This window comes from Rattus norvegicus, chromosome 8, assembly GCF_036323735.1.
Source record: "Rattus norvegicus strain BN/NHsdMcwi chromosome 8, GRCr8, whole genome shotgun sequence".
NCBI classification, from domain to species: Eukaryota; Metazoa; Chordata; class Mammalia; order Rodentia; family Muridae; genus Rattus; species Rattus norvegicus.
In genome coordinates, this window is record NC_086026.1 from 43,692,923 (window position 1) to 43,706,866 (window position 13,944).

The 13,944-nt window shown below is 39.3% G+C and overlaps 1 protein-coding gene across 1 annotated transcript; it reads right to left on the reverse strand.

The window, feature by feature from the left end:
* Positions 1-3,706: 3,706 nt before the first annotated feature.
* On the reverse strand, positions 3,707-7,384 carry Rup2l1 (urinary protein 2 like 1). Its single transcript, XM_039082300.2, has 4 exons — positions 7,192-7,384; positions 6,253-6,369; positions 5,638-5,791; positions 3,707-3,872 (listed from the first exon to the last, which is right to left on the reverse strand). The coding sequence occupies exons 1-3, from the start codon at positions 7,250-7,252 to the stop codon at positions 5,664-5,666; spliced, it is 306 nt and encodes a 101-aa protein (XP_038938228.1). The 5' UTR covers positions 7,253-7,384; the 3' UTR covers positions 3,707-3,872; positions 5,638-5,663.
* Between the last annotated feature and the right edge of the window lie 6,560 nt (positions 7,385-13,944).

The following is a 13,944-nucleotide window of genomic DNA, read 5'->3' on the forward strand; positions in this document are numbered from 1 at the left end:
ATGCCCAAGAGAGGTATAGTTGTGCCCTCAGGTAGTGGAATGTCGAATTTTACCAGTTTGCAATCCCACCAATAATGGAAGAATGTTCCTCTTTCTCCACATCCTCACCAGCATCTGCTGTAACCTGAATTTTTAATTTTAGCCATTCTGACGGCCATTTCCCTGATGAATAATAATGTTGGACATTTCTTCAGGTGCTTTTTGGCCATTTGAAAAGTACATAATTTATGTACTGTTTTATGATGGTTAATCCTCGTTTTAAACTTGACAAGATTTAGAAATACTTTATAAATACACTTATAGCACCCTCATACAGTGTAGGAGGGAATTTCCATACATATTTAATGAAGGAAGTACACTTGAAATATACCCAACTCTCGGCCATGTGCTGGCTTTTTGGTATGAACAGAAAATGAATAATAAAGCAAACAAGAAATCTGAGCACTGGCATCCATTTTTGTGCTTCCTGACTATGAACAGTATATGAATATTACTACACATTCCAGCCACCACGCATATCCTGCCAGGAGGGGCAATACACCCTTTAGTAGTAAACCAAAGGAAACCTTTCCTTCCTAAAGGTGTTTTTGTCTGGTGTGTGGTAATATGGCAGGATATAAAATATAGAAAGGTACCCAATACAAGTTTTTACCTAATGTGAATCACATTGAACAACAAGGAGTCAAAAGTTCAAATTGTACCCCTTTACTTGGGGGACTATCTGGTTCTCAGAAATATTTACAGAATTTTTTCTTGTAATCATACCAAGTTTATAATAATCAAAATATCCTTAATGTAGGAACTGTATAAATTGTGTAGAAATCACAAAATAAAATAATGTTCAAAAATATGAAGAATGCACATGCATGTAGAAAGATATGACAATCTCAAGCTGACCTATGAGAATATTGTAAAAACACAGCAGTGACACTTATTGGGCTTGGAATGCAGCTCAGGGAGCAAAGTGTTTGCCTACATGTAGTTTGATTCCCAAGAAACACACAAAAACCAGTAAATCAAACCCTGTCTCTTGGGGTTAGAATTCAAGTCAATAGTAGAAAGCTTCTCTATCAAGATTGAGGTCATGTGTTAAAGTCCAATGTCAGAAGGAAGAAAGGAGACAGTATAAGAGGTATAGATGTACTGTAAGAATTGAAAAATATATCTAAGTGCTTTGGTAAGATTCTTGTGAAACTTCAGACAGAAATCTTTTACTGTAGGAGCAGATATGGAAGCTTCCAAATTGGAACATCATTTGCCCCTTCACACAAACTCTCTCTCCCTCACTCTCCCTCCCCCCCTCTCTCTCAGATGGTGTATCATATATTTCAGGCTGGCATTGAACTCTTTGTAGCTGAGACTGAAGAATTCCTCTTTCAGCAGCCTTCCTCTCCCAAGTGCTAGACTTACCATTGTAAACCTGTAACACCTCAACAACATCTGCTTCACTATGTTGGTGTCACTTCTAATAAACTGTATAAAAAAAACCCGGGTTGGATATTTAAAAAGCAACAACAAAAATAAAAAAAATAGAACTCTATAATATGGAAACATGGAAATTAAAAAGTTTGGGAAAGCATGACAAAGAGGGCATGATTTTTTGACACCAAAGGCACATTACAGTCCGTGTGTGTGTGTGTGTGTGTGTGTGTGTGTGTGTGTGTGTGTGTCTGTGTCTGTCTGGGTGTGTGTGTGTGTGTGTGTGTGTGTGTGTGTGTTCTGTGTGTGTGTGTGTGTGTAACACACTGCAATGGACATTTTGGGAAGACCAGATGTAAATCTGTAGTAATCTATCCTCATCTTCTATAATTTGGGTGCCAGGAATATAGGTCCTGTCATTAGGCTTGACAGAAAAAAACCAGGAATACGAGGCAACCCAACAACTACCTAATTATCTGATTTTAACATTTGAAAGCAGAGATGACTCAGGATATAAGGGACTGAGTGCCAAGCCAGACAACCAACTTCAAATTTCAGACCCAATGTGGTACAAAGAGATCATGGAGCTCATAAGTTGTTTAGAACATAAATCTGTCATTGAATGTGAATAATATGAACACAAACACAGAGGCTGACACCCATCCATATATTAATAAATGTGAAAATGTTTAAATTGAATTTTTAAATGGCTGAGAAGCACTTAAAGTAATGTTCAACATCAGACATGTCATCAGGGAACCGCAAATCAAAGCAACCCTGAAATCCCATTTTACACCAATTAAAATGGGAAAGACCAAAATCTCAGGTGACAGCATATGCTGGTGAGAATATGAAGAAAGAGGAGTACTCCTCCCCTGCTGGTGGAATTGTGAGTTGGTACAACAACTGAAAATTAAGCTGGCCTTTCCTGAGAAAATTGTAAATAGTTCTATCTCAAAACCCAGCTATACCACTCCTGGGCATATACTGAAACAATGCTCCACCCTACCACAAAAACATGTGTTTCACTATGTCAACACAGCCTTATTCATAATAGCCACTAACTGGAAACAACCCAGTTGTACCCCAACCAAAGAATGGATACAGAAAATGTGGTTGGTTCATTTACAATATGGATTACCATTCAGCTATTAAAAATGAGAATATCATGAATTTTCAGGCAAAGCGATGGATCTAGAAAATATCATCCTGAATGAGCTATACAAAAGGACATGCATGGTATGTACACACTAATAAGTAGATATTAGCCAAAAAGTGCAGGAGACCTATCACACAACCCAGAGATTGAAAGAAGATTTTCAAGAAGAAAGGCCCAAGTGAGGGTGCTTCAATGCCACTTGGAAAGGGGAACACAATACTCATGGGAGGCAGATGGAGAAAAATACCTGAGTGGAAAGCAGGGCACAGGATCATGTATTGGAGAGAGCGCAGAGAAGCCCAGAGGTTCAGGAGAATGAATGGAAATATATAGCTGCCATGGGTAGGGATGGGGAGTGCAAAGAACCTCTAGAATGTTCCAGAGACTTGGGATGTAAAAGGCATCCAGGAATCAATGTGGGTTACCTTAGCCAAAATACCCAACATAGGGAGATGGAGAGTCCATAATGAAGAGTCTACCTCCTGTAATTAAAAGGGGCCCCCAGTAGAGGGATGGGAACACCAACCCACTTTCAAATTTTTGGGCCCAGAATTGTTCCTATCAATGGGAAATGCAGGGACAGAAATGGACCCAAGAGTGAAGGAATAGCTTGTCTATGACTGGTCCAACATGCAATTTTGGAGCCTAGCATGGCTGTCCTTTGATAGGTTGTACATCTGCCTGACTAAGACATATGGAGAAACTTATAGCCAACCAATGGTCTGAGGTCAGCAACCCCTATGGAAGAACTAGGAAAAAGATTTAAGGGGCCATAGGGAATGGCAACCCCAATAGGAAGTGAAACTGTGTCAACTAACCTGGATCCCGGATACTGCTACAGACTATACCCCCACCAAAGACCAAACATGGGCTATTCTAAGGCTCCTGGGAAATATGTAGCAGAAGACTTATCCTCTTGCCTGGCCTCAGTGTAAGGGGATGTACCTAATCATGTAGAGACTTGATGTCCCAGAGTAAGGGTTGCCATGAATTGGGGGAACATTTTCTCTGAAGTACAGAAGAGGGTGGATAAGGTGAAGAAACCTGAAGGGGGTACAAGGAGGAATGGCAACAGTTTGGATGTAAATAAATAAATTAAGTTCAAAAAATAATTTAAACAGCATATAGTTCAAATTAAAATATGTAAGGCTTTCAATTTATTACAGATCACCCAAGAACATATGATATACATGTAGTCAGAAAACACGATGTAGAAATCATAGTGAGTTGTCCAGACATGGTCAGTAGATTATTCTTTCTGGCATGCTCCAGTGTCAAGACTCAATAAAGAGCACTGAAAAAAGAGCGTTAAAATGATGTCACTGTTTGTAAATATATGACTTTAAAATTTATAATAAATAAAAAGTTATTATGACCTACTCAAAAATTTAGAAGGCATCAAATGTATACTGTATACGAAATAGAGTAAGCAAGCTAAGTTGCTATAAAATTATAAAAACTGATACTGTCTTTTACCCCGCTCTAGATCCTACACCACAGTGCCCCAAGATATTTGGTAGATATCCTCATCTCAGTCAGCAAAGCCTCTAACCTGATTTGCTCTATCACATATGACAATGCTGATGACTTCTCTCTGAGACTCGTAACAATCTCTCTACTCATTTAGTTTCCAAGGCAGGTTGCCACCATGCCCAAAATATATATCCCAATTCCATGGCAGCCTAGTGTCACCAGCCACCACATACGCTCTTGAAGTTAAATCACCACATGAAAGAACACACAACACCATAACCTCTAACGAAATTGATAAGATTGAAAACATTGCCCACCTAGACATAAAAAGCCCTGTATACATCCATCCCTTAAGTATATTCCTAACACCCTGTAAATATGCAGAGAGGAATCTCAACATCAGCCTCCATGTTCTCTCTGCTGCTTCTTCTCATGCCTCACACCAGTCTCCTCCTCTCTATGAAACTTTTCTGCCATTCATCTTTCCTTCTAGTCCAATGATGTACTTTGTTCTATCTTGTATGTGCCTTCACCTGTATGACATATTACAAAGCAATGTCTTGGCAGAGTGGAATGGGATTCCTAGAAATTGTTTACAGTATTGTCTGCACTGTTTAGGTTGGCCAAAAATGTAAACATACAGGTACAAATATAAAAGTAAAAAATTCGAAATAGAACTTCAAAATCTATGGAATTAGTAGGAGTAAAGCTAAAAATTAGAAATTTCTTGAAGAATAAAGAAGCACATGACCATGTGACCACACTGGGGAAATGAACACTGGAAAAGAAGCACTCTCAGCCTGTGGTATCTGACTCTAGTCAGTACATGAAACTGAGAATGTCTGATCTATCACATTAAAATCTGTCTGTGTCTGTGAGATCGTTTCCAGAGATGCGGTAGGTATCTCTGACCTAATAATGCATTTGAAATTTGAATAGATTATTGATAGATATATATCTTACTTCGTGGAAATAAGCCACTTAGTGTCAACCCATAGTGGTTGAAACTTGTCCTGTTCCCTTCCTATTTTACCCTGCTTCCGGAAAGCCAAGAGTTGAACATCTCTGTTCCAATATAGCCTAACATAATAAGGTAAAACTATCTCAAATAATGACCTTAATAAATTCTTTCTCTCAAACAGCAGTTTGTTAGAGCCACAGGAATCAAAAACTTCCTAATATATCCTCCTCAGTGTATGGATTAGATTGATGAAAGGGAAGTTATAGTTATCTGGCCACCCTGTCAGATACAGAATCTTCATAGAAGACTGGTCTCAGGACTGGACTCTCTGTTTCAATACTTTTCAAAAATCAGTGCTCAGTGCCCAGTGCTGCGTTCAACAGACAGAAAGTGTTTGTTAAATCAGTGCAGAGAGTGTAGAAGAAGCAACTTGTGCCATTTATCTATTTTGTTGGAGGGACAGAGGGGAAAATGGAAGGAAACCATGATGTGAGAATGAGGGAGTGCCAGGGCTGGTGGGAAGCAGAGAACATCACTCCAGTCTGTTGAACTTTTGAAACATCAGCAATTCATGCTGACCAGGGCTATGAGGTTACAAGAGCACAGGGAAGGAGTAGGGACTCACCTAAAATCCTTCCATACAATTAAGTATCAGCGATGTACCATATTGCAGAAAGGGGTGGCTGAGAAACAGTTTGTTGATACTATAAGACTTCCATGCTCAACAGTCGTAGCGTTGCACTCAGCACAGCTCTGGTTTCCATATACAAATTTTCCATCTGTAGAAAAATGTCAAGAGGCAGAATGTGAATATCAGTGGAAAGAGTTGATGAGTCATTGAAAAGTCAGATGGAAAGTACAATAAAAATACAACCATAACTGAAGTGGGCTCACTGGGACACGATGCCTCAACCATTAATCTAACCCACTGGTGGGACTTCATTTCCAAGAGTGCTGAATGGAATTTTAAAATCCAATTCCTATCATACTAGACTATATTCACCCTGAATTTGCCTAAGGATCACCTAGACATCTTTCATAACATTTTTTCATCATTTATTTGTTGGTCTGACTATCAGTCAGTGGGAGCCATTAAGAGAAGGAAAAGAACTTTTCCCTCACACTTTTACTGGCAAAGACATCTTCCTTCAGTTTCTGCATTTGCCATCTGCATCGTGGAGATGGGTTCAACGCTGTAGGGCAAGCAAGATTGCGTTCAGAGCTCCCAGAGCTTACATACCTCGAGTGGTTATTATAACAAAGGCACAAACCTCACCAGGATAAGTCTGACATTTATATCTTCCAAACTGACAAAGTCCTGTAGAATCGAAGCTTTCACATCTGAAGCACTGCAAAGCTGAAAAGGCAAAAGCCAATGTAAGGGTCTCATTCAGGCTCCAAACTCAAGCACCAATTGGAGCTGAGTTTGTGGCTCTGGTAAATAAATAAGCAGTACCCAGTAAAAGAGCTGGCTGTATGCTGAGATAACACATTCATGAAGGTTCATGACCTCAGGAATCTACAAAAAAAAGTTGGAAAATCAATGCAACCTCATACCATGAGAATAGACCAAGTTATCAGAATGAAAAATAGGAGTTCTGATGTGGGGTCCCTAAAGTACCACACAGCATTATGATTCTAGTGCATCTAAGAGAGAGAGAGAGATGGCAGAAAGGGACAAGAGTCTGACATTATCAGACAGTATTGTATTCAGTGCACAAACAACAAAGGGAAGCATCTCTGATACAGGAAATCCTCACAGGAGTCCATTTTTAAAGTTAGTATTCTATCATACTGGATTGGATGAATCAATATTTTTACTGTTTTCATCCTGGTAATGAATTTCCTTTCCCACTTACAATCCAAATATAAGCCAATGTGCATGTAAACTTGAGGAACTGAACATGCTTAAGCACTCCAGAGAACAGACATGAAGAGAGGTGGAAAGGAGAAAGAGAGAGGGATGGTGACATGGAGCATGAGAAATTATGAAGAGGAGCAAAGGAAAGCATCTTTGAGTGCGAACAGATGAAGCAAGGGGAAGAAGTGGATATAGATATCAGAATGAAGCAGGGTCAGTTCTAATGTTATCCTATTTCATGCTAATCACATCCCCTAAACTGTAGAATCAGTGTGTCTGCCTAACAGTGGCAACCACTACCATCTGCCAGTACCTTACCTAGCAGGGAGCTCATGAGCAAAGACAGGCCCAGTGGGAGCAGCAAGATATGCTTTCCCATTGCAGTGAGATTGATCTTCAAACCAGAAATCAGCAGAGAAGAAGACAGAGTACACAGGACCAATATCAGGAAGGCAGGATAATATTGTAACCTAGGTTAGCAAGAGCAGCCAATGGGATACCAGGAAATGGACTGAGCATACAGTCAGAGGGGAGCACAGATTTTTATTAACTTTGTGATGCTAAAATTATCATCTGTAAATCTTCCATTTAGGGAAAACTTAAATTCAAGGAAAACTGTGTCAGAGTTAATATTCCCCTTCGTGGTTCCAGGTCTTTTTCAGGAATCTGCAGTGCAACCAACTGGCCAGAAGGAAAATTGTCTTCAGGTACTTTTTTTGTGCCTGATACTCCCAGTATCCAAGAAACTCTGCTATCCCCATTTAGAATACTAAACTGAAATATTGTATACCCCTTTTATTAGCAACAACCAAAACAACAACCCAAAACCCCAAAATTGATAATCAGTATCTCTTTCGGTGTTAAATCAATGCATCTAGGAAATCAAAGTTTTAGCTCTTACTGCACTTTCCACAAAAACTTTCAAATAGGTACTCATGGCTCTGAGATTCACTCGTGTGATCTGATGGCCAATACATTTGAAGCCTGATACTCTGAATTTCCACGCAGAAGAAAACTACTTATTTCAACCTGATACATCAAACTTTTCAAATTCTGTGTTCATGGAAAATGGATATATGCCTACATATAATTTTCATAGTTCAATAAAAGAGTTGTAAAATAGCAGATTTATGTTTGTCTTCCAGAGACATTTTTCTATGAAAGGTTATGAAAAAAGGAAAATTAAAGATATTTGGGGAAAGTGTGAGAAAGAAAACAGCCCTTCATTGAGGGTCTGGTTTTCCTTTTCTGGTGAAGAGTCACCAGCTTCAGGAAGCATGGGTAAACTCTTACAAGATAATAGATTTTCTTAGAATGTATCTGATGCCCTAGTTAGACTTTTTTGCAAACTTGACATACCCTAGAAAAGGGAATGTCAATAGAATAATTGCCTGAATCATATTGGTCTATGATTGTGACTGAGTTGTTGTTGTTGTCCAGTTGATGTAGGAGAGCACAGTATTACACAAATAGTATCAACTTTAGGCAGGAATAATCTATCTGAGAGAAATGAGTGAGTCAACCAAGAAGCAATGTGCCTCCATAATTTCTGTTTCAGTTCTTCAGCCCTTGCTCTTAAGTCCTTCAAGGACTACCATGGCCTGGAAATGTAACCAAAAATTAGCCTTTACCTCTTTCAAAGTGCATTTGGTGATAGTGTTTGTCACAGCAACAGAAAAAAAAGTTGGAAAAGATGTGAAAGATGATAAATTAACTTCATTTTTACCACCCAAATGATATATAACAATGAGTTTCTCATATTTTCCTCTAATTTTTACATTGGTAAATCCACCTGACATCTTTGTTTCATATGAAATTTTTCTAAATATTTACCATTGTAGTAAACCATAGTCTGAACAATGTTTAAAGGTATATGGTTCTCCTTTTAGGAAATAATATCCTGAGTTAATTCACTTTAAATACAATTTACACAGACACTCCCTTAAGGAGCCCATTTATAAACATTTGTATTGTGATAACACAAGCTTTCTATTTTAAAATGTGCAAAAAGAAAATATCAGGACATGATTCATGCTAACCTTCCCATGCTTCTTTGTAAACTAAGACTGTATCAGGATTATCAAAAATATGTGATTGCTTTTCTCTGGGAAGAGGAAACAGTTTGGATTACCTCCGATAAATTAGATTTTAGTTCTGGCCAAGCTTCCTATCCTCCAGAAAACATTATACAAGTACATTTTCACATTTTAATCTATTTAACTGAATTATTCACACCCAAACACAACAGCCGTCAAGCAAACACACACAACGAGAGAAGGGATGAGGGAAAGGGGAAAGGGAGGGATTGAGGGAGGGGGAGGGAGACGGAGAGGGAGAGGGACAGAGACAGAGACAGAGACAAAGACAGAGACAGAGACAGAGGCACATTTTGCCAAAAGGAAAGATTGGATAAAGATGAAAATCTATTTAGATTATTGAATGGGCCTCAGTGGAACTTTGTCCAGGTCTTTCCTGAGAGAATTTCTTTATAAAGAACCTAATTTAGAGTCAGTGTTATATTTTTATTGGGTATTTTTATTTACATTTCAAATGTTAAACCCTTACCTGATTTCCCATCCATAAGCCCCTTATACCATCCTCCCTCCCTTTACTTCTCTAACAGTGTTCCTTTCTCCAAAATCCCTTCCTTCCAGCCTCCCTGCCCTGATATTCAAAAGCACTGTGAATCCAGTATTAGCAGAACCAAGGGCTTCTCCTCCCACTGGTGACCAACAAGGCTATCCTCTGCTAGATATGCAGTTGGAGCCATGGGCCTGTGCATGTGTACTCTTTGGGTAGTGGTTTAGCCTCTGTGAACTTTGGTTAGTTCGAATTCTTGTACTTATGGGGTTGCAAGCTCCTTCTATCCTTTCTCCAACACCTCCAAAGGGGATCCTAATGTCATTTCAATGTTTTCATGCTAGAATTTGCCTATGTACTTGTCACACACTGGATGAGCCTCCCAGGAGACAGCTGTATCTGGATCCTGTCAGCATGCACTTCTTGGCAACATTGTACGGGTTTGGTGACTGTACATATATGCGCTGGATCCCCAGGACAGACAAGCTCAGAATGGCCATTACTGCAGTCTCTCCTACAATCTTGGTCTCCAGATCTCTTCCTAGGTATACTTTTGTTAACCCTTTTAAGAAAAAGTGAAGAATCCATATTATGTTAGTCCTTCTTGAGCTTCACATGGCCTCTGGTCTTTGTCTTGGGGAAACTGAGCTGTTTGACTAATATCCACTTATCAGTGAGTGCATACCATGTGTGACTTTTGTGATTGGGTTATCTCACACAGGATTATATTTTCTAATTCCATCCATTTGGCTATGAATTTCATGAAGTCGTCGTTTTTAATAGCTGAGTTGTACTCTATTGTATAGATGTACCATATTTTCTATGTCCACTCCTCTGTGGACGTGCCTCTGGGTTTTCTTTTCAGCATCTGGCTATTATCAATAAGGCTTCATTGAACACAAAGGATGATGAGTCCTTGTTATATGATGGAACATCATTTGGATATATGCCAAGGAGTGGTATAGCTGAGTCCTGAGGTAGTACTATATCCAAATATCTGAGGAACCACCAGACTGATTTCAAGAGTGGTTGTATTAGTTTAAAATCCTCCCAACAATGGAGGAGTTTTCCTCTTTGTAGACATCCTTGCCAGCCTCTGTTGTAATCTGAGTTTTTCATCTTAAATGCTCTGACTGGCATGAGGTAGAATCTCAGGGTTGTTTTGACTTGAATTTCCCTGATGACTAAGGATGTCGAACATTTATTTAGGTATTTTTAAGTCACTCAATATCCCTACATGAATATTCTTTGTTTGTGTCTATACCATATTTTTAATAGAGTCATTTGAATCTCGGCATTCTAAATTCTTTTGTTCCTTTTATATATTGAGTATTACCCCTCTATCACATGTAGGGTGTGTAAAGATCTTTTTACTGTCTTTTACTTGCTGTTTTATCCTATTGACAGTGTCCTTTGTCTTACAGAAACAAGACAAAGGATACTTTGTGCGGCCCATTTATTGATACTTGATCTTAGAGCATAAACCATTGGTGTTCTGTTTAGGAAAGTTTCCCTAGTGTCCATGTGTTCAGGACTCATCCCCACTTTACTCCTATGAGTCTGAGTGTATCTGGTTTTATGTGGAAGTCCTTTATCCAATTGGACCTACATTTTGAACAGGGAAATAAGAATGAATTGGTCTGCATTCTTCTTCATGGTGACCTGCAGTAAAAACAGTACCATTTGTTGAAAATGCTATCTTTCTAGCTTCTGGCTATTATAAATAATGCTGGTATGAACACAATGGAGCATGTGTCTTTGTTGTATGTTGGAGCATGTTTGGGTATATTCCCAAGAAAGATATAGCTGGGTCCTCAAGTAGTGGAATGACCAATTTTCTGAGGAACCTCCAGACTGATTTACAGAGTCGATGCAACAGTTTGCAATCCCTCTAAAAATAGAGGAGTGTTCCTCTTTCTCCGTATCCTGGCCAGCATCTGCTGTCACCTGTGTGTTTTATCTTAGCCATTTTGACTGGTGTGAGGTGGTATCTCAGCGTTGTTTTGATTTGCATCCCTGATGGCTAAGGATGTTAAACATTTCTTTAGTTGCTTTTCATCAATTCGATATTCCTCAGTTGAGAATGTTTTGTTTAACTCTGTACCTCATTGTAATGGGGTTATTTGGTTCCCTGGAGTCTAACTTTTTGAGTTCTTTGTATATTTTGGATATTAGCCCTCTATCGGTTGTGGAATTGGTAAAGATCTTTGGTTGTTGGTTGTTGTTATGTCAAGATGACAGTGTCTTTTGCCTTACACAAGCTTTGCAGTTTTCTGAAGTCCCATTTGTCTATTCTTGATCTTACAGAATATGCCATTGGTGTTTTGTTCAGGAAATTTTCCCCAGTGTCCATGTGTTAGAGACACTTCCCCACTCTTTCTTCTATTAGTTTGAGTGTATCTGGTTTGATGTGGAGGTCCTTTATCCACTTGGACTGAAGCTTTGTACATGGTGATAAGAATGGATTGATTTGCAGTCTTCTATATGCAGACCTCCAGTTGAACCAGCACCATTTTTTGAAAAATGCTATCTTTCTTCAATTGGATGGTTTTATCTCCTTTGTCATATACCAAGTGACCCTAGGTGTGGGGGTTCATTTCTGGGTCTTCAATTCTGTTCCACTGACCTATCTGCTGGTCTCTGTACCAATACCTTAAAGTTTTTTTATGACTATTGCTCTATAATGCTGCTTGAAGTTAGGGATTGTGATTTCCCCCCAGAAGTTCTTTCATTGTTGAGTAGAGTTTTCACTATCCTGGGTTTTTTGTTATTCCAAATAAATTTGAAAATTGCTCTTTCCATCTCTATAAAGAACTGAGTAGGAATTTTGATGGGAATTGAATTGACTATGTAGATTGCTTTAGGCAAAATGGTCATTGTTACTATATTAATCTTGCCAATTCCTGAGCAAAACAATCTGACAATTCCACTACATACCGGTCAGAATGGCTAAGAGCAAAAGCTCAAGTGACAACAGATGATGACGAGGATGTGGATATAGTGTAACACTCCTCCATTGTTGGTGTACACCACTCTGGAAATCAGTCTGGAAGTTCCTCAGAATACTGAACATTGCACTACCAGTACCTCAGGATCCAGCTGTACCTCTCCTGGGCATATAACCAAGAGATACTCCAAAAAAAAAGACACATGCTCCACTATGTTCATAGCAGCCTTATTTATAATAACCAGAAGCTGGAAAGGACCCAGATGCCCTTCAACAGAGGAATGGATTAAAAAAATGTGGTACATCTACAAAATGGAGTACTATTCAGCTATCAAAAACAATGACTTTTTGAAATTCACAGGCAAACGGAATGAACTAGAAAAAATCATCCTGAGTGAGGTAAACCCATCACAGAAAAAAAAACTTGGTATGCACTCATTGATAAGGTGTTACTAGTCCAAAAGCTAGAATTACCCAAGATGAAATCCACAGACCACAGGAACCTCAAGAAGAAAGATGACCAAAATGTGCATGCTCCCACTCCTTCTTGACAGGAGGAAGGACTGAAAGAGTTGAAGGGCCTTGCAATCCCATAAGAACAACAATGCCAACCAACCAGAGCTTATACATAGTAAACTGTTGTGAGCGATGCCCTTGAAATCCTCCATTATTTATGTTATTATGGTTAGAGTTAAGTGTGACTAGGTCCATGGAAAATCCCCAGCCAGCTGCACAAGACTAATACAAATCTGATGGTCAGGATTAATAATGATATGTTAAAGTTGTGACCTTGCTGAGAAATACACCTGATGTCAATATAACCAAAGTGATGACCTTTCTGAAAAACGAACATCCTGTTGACATCAGCTGACCACAGGAATACTGTGTCCTTGGCCTGCATAAATGTTTCCCACTTGCCCCCTCTCTCTCTTACCCTTGTTATGGTATAAATTCAGCCTTGGGAAAAAATAAAATTGTTGTCTTGATCAGACTCTTGTCTTGACATACTTCTTTGTGTCTCTTGTCCCCAATTCTCTTCCAGGTAACCTCAGAACCCTCGTTGACAAATGACACCTAGCATGCCGCAGTTTAGAGGTCTCCTGAAGGAGAACATTGTCCCCGTGAATAGACAAGCCTGTCTTCCTTCTTCTTCGGAGCCTTTGCTTCCCCTTGGAGCCTTTGCCCCTCCCTTGGAGCCTTTGCTCCCCAGCTACTGGCAACCATGGACCACCTGATCTAGGTTCAGAGGCTTGGTGTGTTTCTACCCTGATGACACAGATCTCAGTGGTGAGTGATGGGACAAGCTTTCTACAGTCACCTTTTGTGACAGGACTCATGGAGTCATTCAGAATGTGAAGAATACGGTTAAGGAAAAAGATTTAAAGAAATTCTTATACTTTATAGGAAATATTTGTCCACAGTTCCCCCAGGAGGGAACAATTACTACAAAAGATAGTGCAGAGTTAGTGATTATTTTATGGGCCAGCCAACCCTGTTGCTGAAGTCTGCACTCCTTACTGACTAGAAGTTGCGTGCTCTTTGGG